Below are 17,824 nucleotides of genomic sequence, written 5' to 3' on the forward strand. Positions count from 1 at the left end.
AGATATTTGAAAGAATGTCAGTAACCAAACAGATTTCACCCCCCATTGACTGCCATAGTAGGGAAATAAATACTATGGGAGTTAATGGGGGATGAGATCGGTTTGGGTACTGACATTTTTCCTAATATCTTCCTTTGTGTTTAGCAGAACAAAGAAATGGTTAGAGGTTTGAAACAATCTAAGGGTGAGTAAATGATGACAGAATTTTCATTTTTGGGTGAACTATACCTTTATGGGGAGCTTTTGAGATTTACCTTAAAATAAATAATAATAAATACAATCTATGGGAAAATATTATAATGCACACACCAAGTCCAAAGTCTGAATAATCTCCTTTATGCACTGAAAAAAATAACTTGTAGAATTTACTTAATAAAATCCTCACAAACATATTTTAAGTAAAATTTGCTGCTATAATTCAAGTACAATTTACTAACCAGACCTTACTAGTTTTTGTTAAAATATCAAGTAAATGTTACTCAAAGTAAACACAAAAATTACTTTTTAAAATTTACTTAAAAAACCCAAACTTAAAAGTAATACCAAAACTCTCCTAAATCTCAAAGATGAATCAACAAAAAACACAAACAAGTCTTTCTTTTTACTGAAAAACACTTATAATGACAGTTAATCTGGAAAATTGATCTCCTAATGCAGTCAGATACAAAGCATGCTGGGAACAACAGATCAACTGCCAAGGTAGTTATATCTACAAAAATGATTTATGTAGTGTCAACACAAAATAAGTAAGTAAACTTAATTTGACCAATTTAAATGGGTCTAGCATAATAAAATTGAGTTGGATTTACTTAATAATTTGTTCAATTAAAATTACTCAAACAAAATCATTAAAATCTTAACAACCAAAATTAGTAGATTTTATTCCCAAAATGTTTACGTTATTTTAACTCAATTTATTTGTTACAAACAGGAACATAATTATACTAAGTATATTTTAATCATTTTTTTTCATTAAATCTACTAAGGCACATAATCATTTTTTTCGGTGTATAAACCGACCAGGAAAATATTTATTATTCAAAATATATGTAGTGTAACATTTTTAAACATAACATTTTTAAATAAATTTGTGTGGGGTTTATACAGTGTATATAGCCGTTATATAAGATCAGCCATTGACACATCTTACCCCACTCTCCCCTACCTGTATTTGCAGAACTTTCATGATAGCATTTCTCTTCCAACAGATGTTAACAGCTGGTTGGTAACGTTTGGTTTCCAACTGTACAACGTCATTCCCGGCTACCACAAGCCTGTCACGGATGCTAAGGAGCCGTCTTATGAGCTCATACACACTCAGATGAAGACTCAGGAGTGGGACAGCACCAAGGTAACTCGTCCAACACATTTGCCATCTCTTAACACACACCTGTCCTTTAGCCTCCGACTTCAGACTTTATTTGCAGTAACCTGACCTTTTAGTTTGCCGTCTCCCAGCAGAGCGCACAGCAATCAACCCAGATTCTGGTGCGAACGAGCCCGGCCTCTGCTCTGGCTCTTCAAGCCGAAGGAACGGGGTCAAGCTAAAGAGCTCTTGTAATAGGACTGCCATTAGGGAAATTCACTCTTGATTTCTTCCACCAGCCGCCATTGATTTCAGCTCAGTCTTACACACTCTTTAGCTTCCGCCTAGATGTTCACTCCCTCTCTTTATGTCTCCCTCGCTGTCTCTCTCTCAGACATGCAGTGATTATCGAGCCACTTTTAAGTCAGCTGAATAATTAAGAAGGTAGTTGTTGTCTTATTGGGTTATGGAGATTCACGCCTGTTGGCTGCTGTTGTGGACACCTTGAGTCGTTTCCAAAACTTAATGAGTTCCCTACATAGAAAGCATTTTAAGACAGCGTAGGTGCACTCCCAAAGTAGGCGGCATAATTATTGCTGCCTTCTAAGATCTCGTGTTTTGGCTACATCTTAAGGGAACGTCCCAAATGAAAGAAAAATCTCCTTAAAGGAAAAGTTCACCTCAAAATCAAAATTGTGTTATTTTTTACTCACCCACATGACATTCAACATGTTTTAAGACCTCCTGGTGTCTTCGGAACACAAATAAAGATATTTTAGGGACATCCGAGAGATTTCAAGGCCTCCTCATAGACGTCATGGTTATAGTTGTTGTCAAGGTCCAGAAAAGTACTTAAGACATCTTTAAATTGGTCCATCCGCTCATAGTGGCTCAATTGAATTTTTTTGAAGCGACGACAATACTTTATGTGCGAAAAACAAAACAAAATAACGACTTAAATCAATATAGTTTCAGTCTATGGTGCACGTTCACGAGAGCACTTTGACGCATGTGCATTCGGTTTGTGCGCATGACAGAGGAGAATATATCGATTAAAGTTATTATTTTGGTTTGTTGTTTGCACATAAAGTATTCTCGTCGCTTCAAAAAAATGCAATCGAGCCACTATTAGCGGATGGACCAATTTAAAGATGTCTTAAGTACTTTTCTGGACCTTGACAACAACTATAACCATTATGTCTATGTGGAGGCCTTGAAATCTCTCGGATGTCATCTAAAATATCTTTATTTGTGTTCCGAAGACGCCGTGAGGTCTTAAAACATGTTGAATGTCATGTGGGTGAGTAAAAAATAACACATTTCTGATTTTGAAGTGAACTTTTCCTTTAATGGAGAGCAATTGGAAGCATTTGGAAGAGTTTAGAAGAGATCTCAACAATGTCACAAACTAAGCTTAGCTTTGCCAATCAAAAGTCAATTTCAATGTGAACAAACATTTTTCATCAAAATAATCCAAATTCAGATGATTTTACTTCTACAATCTACATTTATTTCACACTTCCATAATCTTCATGTCTCCTTGTTTCTATTTTTGTTATTTGAGGAGAAACATTTGAGACTAATTTAAAACTTATATAGTAATAATAAAACACAGCTGAAAACTCCAAATCTCAACCCCAGAATGTACTATTACAGTTTTAACATCAAACTTTATTGAAACCAGTTGTAGGTTGAGTTAACTTGTGCAAAAAGTCATATTTTTGTGCGGCACATACAAAATATAGAACGTTTCCAAATTCAGCATTTCCAGCTCATTTTTTTTTTGGAACAGAGCCTTTCTTACCCCTGTTGAGCACTCTTGGCTTTCAAAGGAATTCGCTCACAGAAAAGGGGGGCGGTGTGATGGTATATACACTACCTTGTGAGGATAAAACCTAATAGAGATTCTGCCATACAGCTTTTATCATGGTTGCTCTATATCTCTGTGGCACTCGGTGGGCTGGACTACTCTGTTATTTACACATGTGAGTGATGGGAAGAAAACATGGAAAACGTTTTATCATTTTAGTCATACCGCCCAGCCAGAGGGCCACGTTGATGCATAAATGCAAGAGAAACTACTTGAATTTTTCAAAATAATTCAGCCCACAGGAAGTCCAGATCTCAAGCTTCCATTTCATGCATCTGTATAAGCAGCACAACCTCAAGCTATCAAGCCTCCATCACCAAGAGCCGCTCTATAATAAGCAAGCATTTGAAGCCGAGTGGCACGGGTGTGCTTCAGACAGCTGAGATATGAGATTTTAAATGTAATGTGATGGAGCTGTTTGAAGCCGTCAGCCTGGCAGGTTTCATATGGTACTCACATACACTCGAGAAGGACTGAAGCATCCAAAAAATACTTTAAAGTTTTGGAAACCCCAGGCATTTTTTGAGGTGTAGTTGTGAGAGACTTTTTAAAATTGTGTGGAGCGTTTATGGAAACGGTTTCCTTCCCGAAAAGTTTTGTCGACCTTTGATGGCCCTCATGATATCCGTCTTTTTTTAGTAGAGTATCTCTGTTGTTGACACGTAAACCAGATTTGCCCTAATGGATTCTCTTTAGGGAAACAATCAGTATAATTTAATCATAAGCACACAGCGTTCTGCCAGCGTGTGTGTGTTCTTGCATACACAGCTGTTTAATTTCTACGTACTTGAAAAGTCCCGACCATTTGTTCCATAAAAGCATTAGAGTTCACCTGGTTAAAAGCAGGAACGTGAACCATCAACTCCAGCCTTTGGATAACTAGGACACACAATGCAAAATTTACAAAGAAAACTTTTGTACAATGATTTCCCGATTGTCACAAGGGCTACAAGGTTTGTTTCTTCGGGATTTGTGTGGCATGACTTTAAATCAACTTGGATGGCCTAATGCAGAGATTCAGCGTCAGACTCCATATTAACCCCAAGGGATACTCCCTTCATACCACATACAGTAGGACTCTTCCAAGGTTGCTCTTAAAAGACGAGCCCAAGACCTTGCATTTTCCATTTCAAATGTTTTTTCACATTCTTTTCGAGATCCTAAAAAACAGTTTCATGTTCTCTCTGAGAGCGTTTTTATCTTTCCTGTGAAAGTAGAATCCAAAATAACGGACTGTGCCCCATTGTCTTTTGCATAGTATTGCCCACCAAGTTGCCCATAAATCAGTGCTCTTTGCCTCAACCCCACTAGCATCCATTTTTCCTTTTTATCGTGGGAAGTAGTAAACAATTCTAATTGCCAACATATTTGCTTTTTGGCAATATAATTGTGGGGTCATTTATAGGTTTTTACAGCAGCAGCATTAAACAAATATCTACTAATGGCCTTGCAGCTGTACTGCTGCTCTTTTGAGAGTCTGAAGTGGGTTGTTTATACCTTAATGCCCAAGTTACATTAACAAGTTCTGCTGTGCTGAGTATCCCAGGGCAGAGAAGAAATGGCCATTCATTACTTGCAGCCTTTTCTACTCTTATTTTATGCTGGTAGAAAGTTGCTGTTTTGCCACTGTTTATGAGCCCCTTCCACCCACGAAATAAAAATAGAGGAGCACTACTCTACTCTACTCTACTCTACTCTTGCACAACTCGAATCATACAAAAACATACTATTATTACAAAAAAGCAATAATGAAGCCCCCCCAACCCCACCCTTGAACCCAACGTCAATGGCACAAAATCAACTCGTACTAAAATGTTTGAATAAGATGATATGAATTCATCTTACGAATTAGCCAAATCGTAAACTAGTTACGAACTCCTTTGAGACTGTGTTGGCATTACACGCTACCATTCAGAAAATCATTCAGAATTTCTCCTTTTGTAGTCGACACTCAAAATACCAGCATGCAGGTTTGGAACAAAATGAGCGTGAGTAAATAATGATTTTTTTGGAGGGTGAACGAATACTTATGTTATTACTAGATTCGTTTTTTTTCTACAGGATGAATGACCAGCACTTCCTAATTCAATTAGACGTTCTTTGAAAGCAAAACTCACGCTTTCTCTTAAAGGATTTGTTCACCCTCCAAAAAAATCATTATTTACTCACGCTCATTTTGTTCCAAACCTGCATGCTGGTATTTTGAGTGTGGACTACAAAAGGAGAAATTCTGAATGATTTTCTGAATGGTAGTGTGTAATGCCAACATAGTCTCACAGGAATTCGTAACTAGTTTATGATTTGGCTAATTCGTAAGATGAATTCATATCATCTTATTCAAACATTTTAGTACGAGTTGATTTTGTGCCATTGACGTTGGGTTCAAGGGTGGGGTTAGGGGAGGCTTCATTATTGCTTTTTTGTAATAATAGTACGTTTTTGTATGATTCGAGTTGTGCAAGAGTAGAGTAGAGTAGAGTAGAGTAGAGTAGAGTAGAGTAGAGTAGAGTAGAGTAGAGTAGAGTAGGGTAGAGTAGGGTAGAGTAGAGTTGTGCAAGAGTAGAGTTGTGCAAGAGTGGAGTTGTGCAAGAGTAGAGTAGAGTAGAGTAGAGTAGAGTAGAGTAGAGTAGAGTAGAGTAGAGTAGAGTAGGGTAGGGTAGGGTAGGGTAGGGTAGGGTTAGAGGTAGGAGTAGAGTAGAGTAGAGTAGAGTAGAGTAGAGTAGAGTAGAGTAGGGTAGGGTAGGGTAGGGTAGGGGTAGAGGTAGGGTAGGAGTAGAGTAGAGTAGAGTAGAGTAGAGTAGAGTAGAGTAGAGTAGAGTAGAGTAGAGTAGAGTAGAGTAGAGTAGAGTAGAGTAGGGTAGGGTAGGGGAGGGTAGGGGTAGAGAAGAGTAGAGTAGAGTAGAGTAGAGTAGAGTAGAGTAGAGTAGAGTAGAGTAGAGTAGAGTAGTGCTAGAGTAGAGTAGAGTAGAGTAGAGTAGAGTAGAGTAGAGTAGAGTAGAGTAGAGTAGAGTAGAGTAGAGTAGAGTAGAGTAGAGTAGAGTAGAGTAGGGTAGGGTAGGGTAGGGTAGGGGTAGAGTAGAGTAGAGTAGAGTAGAGTAGAGTAGAGTAGAGTAGAGTAGAGTAGGACTATAAATGGACCTTGCGATCTGACCAATGAGAGGAAACTTTACCCTCACATGACTAAATGATCGTATAGAACATGCAGTACAGAATAGCAAAAGTGAATAATAGTGCAGTTATGGTCCAGTAGGTGCACTTATTGTCCATATAGAGGGAAAAACAAACAAAATATGGTATTGCACATGGGTACGAACCAAGATTATTGGTGGTTTTAAAATGTGTGTGGCTGTAAAATAAAATAAAAAAGACTTTGTAATGCACAGACCACAATTTAAATCATCATTCACTATTACACCAAATAATTCTTACAACTTAGTGTGCGGCTGTTAAATCAAATATTTATCTTTTGGCATATGTGTGATGTTGTGAAAAGACGCAGTTACTTGAGACATGACTTTTGATGTTGTTAACATCCAGTCTGCAGCAAATATGATTGAAAGTTTCTCAAATGAATAATTTGAGAGTGAGTTATGAATTACATTTCAGTCTGTTCATCTCACAAAGCCATTGTATAGCTTCAGCATATAGTCCACGTGTTATTTTAAGGAGAATTGTTCTTTTAAATGTGATTTGCGACTGCTTCGGTGTGCTGGAAATTTCAACAGCTGGAAAGTGAACTTAAACGTCTGCCAAGGTCTTAAAGACCTGTGTGGATGAGAAATGATCTTAATGTGCCGATGATGATTCACTGGACGTCCTCGGATAGATTTTGACTTTGATCAAAGTGTGAGCTGACCACCCAGTGCTATCTGATGTATATCATCTTTACTGTTCTAAGGATCTTTGGATCCTAATGGAGAATCTACACAGCTGTCTCTCTCCATAGGAACCAAAAAATGTTTAAGCCAGAGGTTGTTCATGTATAGCTCACAAAACATTTGGGGTTTTATTTAATATAAATGTTGACTGTTATAACAAAACGAGTATATAATACACTAAGAGTGGGGAGAAATTAATGTCTTGTCTGTGAGAAACAATTGAGAATTCGGCATATATTTTGAGTTTTCTCTGATCGAAAAGACTTTGTTCCAGAATCAAATCTTTAACTTGACTGTGTTTCTCTTTCTGGTCGGAAGCCCTAAAGTCATCCACCCAGCACAAGCTATTTCTAGTACTAGTTTAATCTATCTGCTGCCTACACACAGTACTTTCCTGGTTATCCAAATCTTCACTCTCTCAGGGCAGTGATCTCCTGTCACATCACATTGAAGGAGACGGTTACTCATCACTACAGTACTGGGGGAAGCTAGTGCCATTATTTCTCTTCAACAGATGGCTTATACAGTACTGTATATGGCTAATACTATAAGTCACTTTCTTTGTTCCAGTCAACATGAAATCCAAGCGTGTGCAGTTTACTTTCTTAATACATGTTCTTGGTGTTAAGGTGGATGTTATTGCGCATTATTCCAGTCCTTTAAATAATAAAATTGGTCAGCCTCAGAAGCAGCTTTCTTTTTAGGTTCACGTCACCTATAGGCCATGCAGGCAATTGGTTAATGTTAAACGCTGGCAAAATAGCTGCCTTGATATTGTTTCAGACTGCTGTTGTAGATACCGTAGACATTCTTAAAATTCATTAGAAAGAGATGTTGTGCAGTTATGTAATAAAGATTTTGTGAATAATAGAAAATAGTTAAAAATAAGGATAAGGTTAAAGTGATACTTGCTTATAACCAGACAGATTTTTCCCCCCATTGACGAACATAGTAGGAAAAATTACAATGGTAGTCAAAAGTGCCCCAGAACTGTTTGCTGTCCTACATTCTTCAAAATGTCTTCTTTTGAATGAAAAAAAAAAGATAAAGTAATTTTTCCTACTATGGGGGTTAATGGGGGGCAAAATCTGTCTGGTTATAAGCATTCTTCCAAATATCTTTCTGTGTTCATCAGAACAAAGAAATTTATACAGATTTGGAACAACTCGAAGGTGAGTAAATGATGACAGAATTTTCATGTTTGGGTGAAGTGTCGCTTTGAGTCCAGATGCTCTTGAGGGTGAACTTAAAGGGACAGTACGCCCAAAAATGAAAATTAATCATTCCAAACATGAATGACTTTCTTTTGTCTGCAGAACACAAAAGAAGATATATTGAAGAATGTTGGTAACCAAACAACACTGACCCCCATTGACCTCCATTGTATGCACACAAAACCATTTTTCTAAATATCTTCTTTTGTGCTCCACAGAAAAAAAGAGAGTCATGTACAGGTTTTGAATGACATGAGGGTGAATAAATGATGACAGACAACCTTCTTAACAAGTGTTTTAAACATGACCGAAAAATCAATCCAACGGAAACTCACGAATAGGTTAAAAGTTGGTTTCAAATGTTGAACTACCTGCAATTAATGATGAACCTCTGTTTTTTTTACAATTTATGTCAATTGAACTAGATATTTATGGGTGGGGAGCAATGTTGGGCAAGTTACTCTGAAAAAGTATTCAATTACTAGTTACTAATTGCATATTCAATAGTGTAATTAGATTACTGTACAAATTACTTTCTCCAAAAAGTATTTAATTACTTATTACTAATTAATTTCTACATCCTATATCAACCTTGATTAGTTAAGTGATTCAAGGATAGACATGAAACGGCTCTTTTAATTCATTCAAATAAATAATATAAAACTACATAAAGTACCCTCATTAGCTGACCAAAGTATTACTAATGTGAGAATAATACATTAAAGCACAGATTTTAAAGTTAGACTTTGGATTTTGATGTCAATTCCACTATTGCACACACATATATTACACAAAGTATCAGAAGTAACTGTAATTAAAAGAAAAAATAGAGTAATGCCTTACTTTACTTTTCTAAGGGAAAAGTAATTAAATTACAGTAACTAATTACATACTTACTAGTTACACCCAACACTGGAGGGGAAGCTATTATCTTGACATATTTACTACTTTAAAACAAAAGTTTCTTAGAGTTGAACACCCACATCAGCACATTTGGAAGATCTTCAAAAAACCTGATTGATGCACGTTCACACCTGAACATAACATAGTTATTCTACATAGTTATATCAGGAAACGTGAAATGTTTGAAGTGTTAATGAAGCAGCATGATTCTTGGTTGAAAGGAAAGTTGAGCAGCTGAACGTGGGGGTAGAACGGGTTTCCCACTGAGATCGCCCATCCTGCACCAGCCATCAGGAATGTTACTTACTCCCAGGAAATAGCAGCAGCGGAGGCGGGACGCGCAGTGATGCCTGCCACTGTTCGAGATAACATAAAAAACTTGAAAATAACGTGCAATTTTTAGGATATATGACAGTGTGTTGCTGAGATGAAACATGTCATAACATGTCACATTCTATATTATGCCACCACGGACCTCTCGAAGAATCAATGACGGTTGTTTTGGACATATCACGTTAAATATCGTTCGTTCAGTTTATTTGTTCAATACAAGTAGTCACTCGTGATCAGACTGGTATGGAATTTGTGACGAATGTTATGCAGAATCCAAACACCCATCAATTTCAAAAATTCCTTTTTTTGTTCTGATTTTTCCTGCAAGTAAAATCAAGGTCATCTGGTTAATCGTCAAGAGCGATTTTCAAAATTCACTGGATGTTAATGTCTGTGTGTTGTTTGTATTTTTGCAGTCTGTGCTGGGGGTTCAGTGTGAAGTCCAGAGGCAGCTGAAGTCTTTCGTACGGTTGGAGCGTTTCGACCAGATCTACGGAGCGAGCGATTCCGGTTGCCCCCAGGCGCCTCTCCGTACCCTGTTCGCCACAGGCAGCTCGCTCTTTGGCAAGGGCGTCAAAATAGCAATCCGGGAGGGCCAGGTGACTGCTGACATCATCAGCGTTGCCAACGAAGATGGACGACGGATAGCGGCGGTACTTGACAATGCCGTGTACCTGCAGGACTTACACTTCACCATTTTAAGCTTGGACACACATTACTTTGTAAAATCTGGACAGGTTGAGGGCGACCTCACTCTGCTGGGCATGACGGTGGGTCAGCGCACGCTTGAGATGGGTGTGAACGTAACTGTAATCCAAGTCAACACGGCGCTCGGCGGCCGCACACGCCGCATCACCGACATCCAGCTGCAGTACGGCACGTTATGCCTTAACGTCCGCTATGGAAGCAGTCCAGACGAGGAGAAGGTCCGCATGCTGGAGCTTGCGCGGCAGAGGGCCGTCGTGGCCGCATGGGCACGCGAACGCCACAGACTGCGGCAAGGAGAGGAAGGTTCCCGAGCTTGGACGGACGGAGAAAGGCAGCAGCTTCTGAGCTCAGGACGCGTTCAGGGCTACGAGGGCTTTTACATCGTGTCGGTCGATCAGTTTCCCGAATTGGCCGACAATGTAAACAACATACATTTCCTGCGGCAGACCGAGATGGGCCGCAGGTGACATGATGGAGGGAGGAACGCACGCTTGGACGCGTTTCCAGGACTTCTTGCCAAAGACAAGTTGCTTTTGTGACCATATTGTTTTACTTAATTTTTACGTTGACTGTGTCAGACTTATTTTTTTAATACATGAAGTATGCGTTGCGAACAGTACGGACTGCGGAGTGCCCTTCTCTTTTTTCGTAATACGTAAACCCTCTTTGCCCTTCAAATGCGACTGCTAAAGGATGACATATGGCAGCGTTGGTGGTTTATTTGGTTCTGCCTTCGTGTTGGTGGGTTTGCTCAAAGGAATATAGGAAGAGGGGTGGTAACGCATTACGCTCACTGGCTCAGCCTGCTGCCAGATGAGCAGATTGTTATTCACAAGCTTCACTCCACTCTGCCTTTTCCCGCGCCTCAGCCAAGGAGAGAACTCTTTTAATCGCTTCTTTTTATACTTGAAAGCCCACCGGCTGTGTCGTACAGTACTTAAACAAGGATGCCTGTGTTTGAGAATCATTGCTACTAGTTCAGGGTTCTGACTGAGCTCATTTTATGTTGAAAACTTGTTGTGATGTCTTGTTAGATTTTGGAAATGGGTGATTGCTATTAACTTCCATACTTTATACAAAATTTAATTTTGACCATATGGCTTCACAAACACAATGAAAGTATGTAGGCAAGGCATACATTCAGCCTCATACAGTTAGCCCCATGGTCAGGTTAGCCTGTAATAATAGCTCTGTTGCAAAAGCTAGTTAGCTGCCTTGCAAAAAAAATATTGTAACATTAATCCCAAATGAACATGGTTTGCCATAGCAACCATCGTTTAGCCATGGTAGCCTATTTGTAGTAAAATTTGGTTATGCAGATGGTAATCAATTCACTTAAAATATGGCGAGTTAGAAATTATGCTGCTTTTGCGAATTCCAGAAGACATTGAAAGGAGAGAATTGCTAAAAGTCTTTCATTCTTATTCATTTTTTTCATGTGTTATGACCTTTTAAACTCATTGGGGTGGTTTCTCGGACAGGGTTTAAGCCTAGTCCTTGATTAATTTAAATGTAAGAGGTGTCTTTATCGAAAACAATTTATACCGATATATCTTAAAATATATCAGTGTGATTGTTTTGTCTCAAGATGCACGCAGTAATGTTTTTTTTTGTTGTTGTAAAGAATGTTTTTAAAAATGACTTAAATATCCTAATTTAACTAAAGCCTAGTCCTGGTTTAAGATAATCCCTGTCTGGGAAGCCGCCCCATTTAGTAATGTTTTTATTTTAGCGACATGCTAACACCTGAGATTCAATGGTGAGTCGAGTCTTAAGGACTCTTACGTACTCCACTTAAAAAGTAAACAGCAAGGCGGCTCGCTAGTTTTTGAAACTGAGCTATATTAAAGATTTATTTCCTTTTACGAAAAAATGCAATTTCAGATAAACATTAGTTTATTTCCTAGCAACATTCATGGAAAACCTCATAAAAATAGTTACGTACAAAATGGGAACGGTTGTCCCTTTCTTTGCTAATTGTTGTACTTGAACAATGCCTAGTGTTTCAACACAGTCCAGAAAGGTCAGTCAATAAAATTGATTTGGTTTTACGAATACAACAAAGGGTCCATACGGACCATTGGTAAGGATGACAGTATTTATTTTAGTGCTGTGTTTTTAGAGGAATATACGTCCTCACGTTTTGTCAATGAAATAAAGCGTCAAATGGCATGAATGCTTAAAAAAAATGAAGCACATTACTTAAACATGCACTCTGACTTTTTTAAGAGAAATATTCGGAGTGCTGTGAACACTGCATATTGTGGTAAGGACAGGCGATAACCCTGCAAATAGATTTCCCCCGAGGGTCAGCGACATAAGTGCTATGAATGTGAAAACACGACCCTCGAGGTCTGCCGGTCGGCTGAGATGCACCACGGCCTGAAGGTGTGTTGGTTAGAGCTTGAAATACACGTCAACTGACCTGGCAACCCAGCATCTGGACACGTCTCTCACATCTTGAACTGCGCGATGCGTGTTTGGTTGGATGCCGTTGATATGTCGAGCATGCTGTCGCATTGCCGTTTCACATTAGCGTTCGGTACACGAATGTTTCCTGCTGTCACTCATGGGGAAAGCACTTGGGAATGGTCGCCGTGACTGATCAAGTGTTTCGAGCTGTAAAATATTGTCAAGCTTATTTTGGTTTGTTTTTATTGTCATTTAATGCAGTGACGTCATGAGTTTGATAATATCGGTGTATTTAAAAAGAATGAACGAAGGAATACAGCTACACATTGTGTGAAATTGCACTGAGAACTATGTCGTAAGGCTTTTATTTTTTCTAACCTTTTGGACTTGTTTAGGTTTTTTTGTTTGTTTGTTCTCAACACTGTGTTTCTAAATGCTTCTCTTTGAAAATGTAAATAAAATGACAAGAAATGGGCTGTAAATACGATGCAGATGTAGATACCTTTTAGAGCTACAGCAGTGAATCTGTCTAGTCTTTAGTTAAAGACGAAAAAATAAAGGATATTTTGTGTTTACATTCATTTCACGTTATTATGTTTTGCATTGCAATATTGCCTTTTTTATGCCCTCTCGTAAACTCTTTCATGTGGAAAAATGCACTTTATTGCATAGTAATAGTCCTGGATTACACAGTTGCTTTAGGCGAGTGCTCCAGGTGGCTGGATTTTGTATGCATGCACGCATTATATAAAGCATGGAGTGATGCAAAAAAGTTCCCTGTCGCTCCATTTCATGTCAATTTACTTCTTAAGTGGAACTGCAAATGAATGCCTTTAATGTGGAGTTTGACGCTAAGTGGTTGTGGCACCTCATTGTACATTGTCTAATTAGATGTTTACAATTTTCGGAAGTTTCGCAAAGGTGCTTGAAATATTCGCACACAGAAATGAAGTCACAGTAGCAGCGGGGAGGGTAGTCTCACAAACACAGAACCAAATACCACCACCAACAAATTTTGTGAACATACTGTAAGTGCAGTACTTTTTATACTTCATTTTACAACATGCAACATGAATGTACACCAAATCATTTGTATGTAAAATAAAAAAGATCAGTATGTTCTGATCTAGCCAATAGATGGTACTTAAATCATGTTGAAAGTTGTGATGCCACAAGAGAAACTTCTGTCAATAACAATAATGGTTTTCTAAAGTAGGGACGTCCGTCTAGACGGGTATAATGTATCTGTGCACTCACCAGAATGTCTCGCCCCATAATTTGAAAACACCTGTTCGGAAAAAAAACTGGTCTGGAAAACCGAACCCCATGAAGCCAAAAATGATTCTTAAATGTTAATGAATAAAAGCATAAAATCAAATTATACAATGTAATTATTGTACTCAAAATATTGAATGGAAAGTGCTTGAAATTTGTGACTAGAATAAAGTGTGTGGTGCAAAGTTACTTTATACAGTATGAACATTGATCTCCCTTTATCATATCTGGCAGTTTGCAGGGTGGCATTCAAGTGATTGAATATTTCAATTTTGACTAATGCCTTACTAAAAAAACTGTTATTAAATGATGGGCTTTTGAAGTCAGAGCTCAGGGGCTTGAATACAGAACATTCCTCCAAGACTTCTTACACTCCATCTGTTCCTACTTGACTGTAAATTGAACCTTAAGAGTAAGTGTTGAGGAAACATTATATAAGTGGCTTGCTATTAAAATCAGCGGAGTGATTCCCACATTCATTTCTTGAGAGGCAGCCAATTTTATTCACTGATTTATTCTATGTGAATACAGAAGTTGCATAAACGTACGTCAAAAACATTTGTTCATTTTGAAGACAAAGTTCAGTTTAAGAATACATATATTTAATATTCCATGCAGGTATTTGAGTAAAAAAAGGACGAATAAAGTTTAACAGGACTTAATCTATTTTAGCCAAAATTACATTTTCGGGAATTGTTTGGCTTTTGAAATGGGGCAAGGTGGTTGAAGTGGAGGGGTTAAAAAGTAAGTATTTGTGATGTCATGTGACATGTATAAAGATAAAAAATAAACACCTAAATGTGTAATGAAGGTCCAGTGCATGAAATTTAGCGGCATCTAGTATTGAGGTTGTGAATTGCAACCAGTGGCTCACTCCCCCATCCCCCCCCACCCTATCGAAGCACTATGGTGGCTGACACAGAACAAAGATGTCGTCACTTTTCACTTATTTGCCGAAGGAGATAACGTATTTAGGAAACGCGCTCTGTAGAGCAGTTTGTCCGTTTAGGGCCACTGTAGAAACAACATTGTGAATTCCATGTAAGGGGACCCGCGGTGTACTGTACATAGATAGAAATATCTCATTCTAAAGTAATAAAAACATAACGCTTCATTATGTAAAGTCTTTATACACCTATGAAGACATAGTTATGTATATTATATTGCTTTTCTGCCAATAGATCCTCTTTAAAATGACACACGGCACCTTTGAAGCAGAGGGTTAAAAAGAAATGTGTGATGTCGTCTGATTAAAGAAAAACAAACATAATTCATTTTAAACTACATTAGACCTCAAATATGTGAAGAAAGTCAATCTGTAGCATTTTTCTAACACGGCTCCTTAAACTGTTTTACTGTGCGTGTGAGATGTTTGACCACATTTGCTGGGATGATGCACCAATACATCTTCCCATTTTGTGAGAGCCCTTTGATGTACGCCAACACGTCTTCCCACAATGCACTTGATGAAACCTAAACAGGAATGTAATGAAACTTAAGCAGAAACAAGCCGGTTTTGAAGACAAAAGGTAACTGGAGCTCTTTGAATGAGCCAATCACCAAACTGTCACCAGAAACAACACCGCTGATGAAGAATAGAGCCGTTTAATCTCAAATAAAGAGAAACTCAATAACATGTTTATTTCTACTTTCTGCCTATAGATGAATCATGCAAAATGAGAAGACGGGAAAGAGATGTCAACACTCATTTCCCTACAGTTCTATTGTGTCTTCGGTCTAGTTTTCACAGGTCAGTATGAGGTCACCGCGTGACACGAACCTTCCTTGACAAAGAACCTGCCTGAATATTGTCTCAATGAAGGTTAAAACTATATTCTTATATCTGTGTTATTACATTATATTAAATGTAATATATATATATATATATATATATATATATATAATGAGTAAAGTGAAAGGAGGGTGGTGCTATATTGACCATTTACATTTTTAAAGCCCATTCGAAAAGCTTTGAGGAATAGAATGAAATCTAATAATAATATTTAAATCTTATTTTGTATATTTGTATACGAAGACATGATGAGGCACAACACACTTTTTCCTTTTTAAAAGTGTTATTTAGTTGCTTGTCTGAGCTTCAAACGATGTAACTGTCTGACCTTCAAGGTTTGCTTATAAATGCCGTATTTTTGTGGCAATAATACCCCCCAGTAAAGAGGGAATGTAAATAGTATTGTTTAAAACTGTTGTTCATGTTGACGGACAAGCAGACATCATAGGGGTCTCAACCGAGTCGCGTTCCTCTTGACAGGTGTGAACAATGGCCGAACCCTGAGAAATGTCTTTGTAACGCTCTGTAAACCCAGCTGACACCGTGTGCGTTCGCCAGTAAGACTGACTTCACACATTATGCAAATCTTATTGACAGCATAGTTAATGCTTTTTATTAAGCTAATTACCCTTAAGGTCATTTCTGTTTTTGGCATCAATGCCAGACTGCAGGTAGGGGAAACATTCGTGCCATTTTGTTTTGCTTGGAGAGCATGTTAGCAATAGCCTGTGACTTTCCATTGTAGGAAAACAATGTAAACCATTGTAGTGTCATGAAGCCTTGAGATTGGTTCACAGTCTTTCGAAAGTTATGACAGGTATTTCTGATGCCCGTTCATTTCTTTTAAATGATGTACAGTAGTTATCAATTCATCAAGTCATCTTTCTGTTTATAAAGCGATCACAAATTATTATTTTTGCAGTATCGCTAATTATGAAAAATCTGCTACACATGCTTGTGTGATAATTTGTAGATTGACGCAGGTATAAAGGACCAATCTAGAATTTCATTGTATGTTCTTTTCCTAGGCTTTTGTGCAAAATGAAAAGGTATTTTAATGATCCAGTAATTTGACACGTCACTTTAAACCCATAACTGTCTAAATAGCTTCTGGGAAATTAGCCCAATCTTTGCACTGGATCAAAAGGTTTCTTGATGCACCGCTGTTCGGTTTATAAGAGCTTAGCTTTCTTTGTGACATGATGGACACAGCAAGTGCATCTAGTAATAAGCATTCTGAATGCTGTAAGACGTCTAGAAAATACATGTTTTGATAGAGGCGGACTGTGTGTGAGCTTGTCATTCATCACGCCCAGGAGCGCAATGCAACCAATAAAGGTTGAATTTATCCTATTACAGTCTAAATTAAAAGAAGCTACATGCATATTTCATAAGACAATGCTGTAGATTGAAAATATATAATAAATAACATATTGGTTACATGAATTCAAAGAGAAAATAATTATTTTTGACATCCTCTTTTTGAGAATATACTTGTCATTTTGGGCCTTCCGAACCAATTTCTTTTAAAGTCCAAAAGCACATATTGTACCATTAGAGGAGAAGATTATTTGTGGCACGCATCTCTAGTGTTTTTATATTTAAAAGAAGATTGTCATAATATGCCAGCATATATGGCACAGCTGAGGCCCAAGAACTGATATTTCTGAAGTTCAGTGCATCTGTGAGATTAAAGTATGACACTGGTAATACAGTTAGCATTTTCATATTCGGTTCAGATATGGTCCTATCAGTCTCCATTAAGTTCAATTTCAGCTCACATTCCAGTGTAGCGCAACAGATAAGAACAGAGGGGTAATTTTAATAACTGCAGCAGAGACTGCCGTATTAACATATATTATGGAATCTTTAGTATCTATTATAATAAAGATTCAGCTCAATTTGCATTTTAATACACTATTCCGTACTATTTAGTGGTATAAAAAGTGTGCATAGTATTTACACTGAAAATGCAGAGGGAAAAGTGCTTAATAAATGCCTGGATGATATACATTTTTCAATTGAAAATCAAAACAACCAAAATTCAGAATCAAGCATTTAACAGTGTAGAAATGTAAAATAGGTGTTTCATTTTTATTTCTATAGTGTTCAATTTTATTATACATCTAAAAT

The 17,824-nt window shown here is 37.8% G+C and overlaps 1 protein-coding gene across 13 annotated transcripts in view; it reads left to right on the forward strand.

Moving 5' to 3' along the window:
* tenm4 (teneurin transmembrane protein 4) overlaps positions 1 to 14,088 on the forward strand; it is a 216,552-nt gene extending 202,464 nt beyond the window's left edge. For 12 of the 13 annotated variants that reach the window (XM_057350986.1, XM_057350982.1, XM_057350985.1 and 9 more), the window contains 2 exons: positions 1,209 to 1,351; positions 9,921 to 14,088. In XM_057350986.1, the coding sequence (XP_057206969.1) occupies positions 1,209 to 1,351; positions 9,921 to 10,679 (902 nt within the window). In that variant the 3' untranslated portion in view covers positions 10,680 to 14,088. The remainder of the gene's footprint in view (positions 1 to 1,208; positions 1,352 to 9,920) is intronic. The other variant, XM_057350993.1, reaches the window with a different exon arrangement.
* The last annotated feature ends 3,736 nt before the right edge of the window (positions 14,089 to 17,824 follow it).

This window comes from Triplophysa rosa, linkage group LG14, assembly GCF_024868665.1.
Source record: "Triplophysa rosa linkage group LG14, Trosa_1v2, whole genome shotgun sequence".
Classification (NCBI taxonomy): Eukaryota; Metazoa; Chordata; class Actinopteri; order Cypriniformes; family Nemacheilidae; genus Triplophysa; species Triplophysa rosa.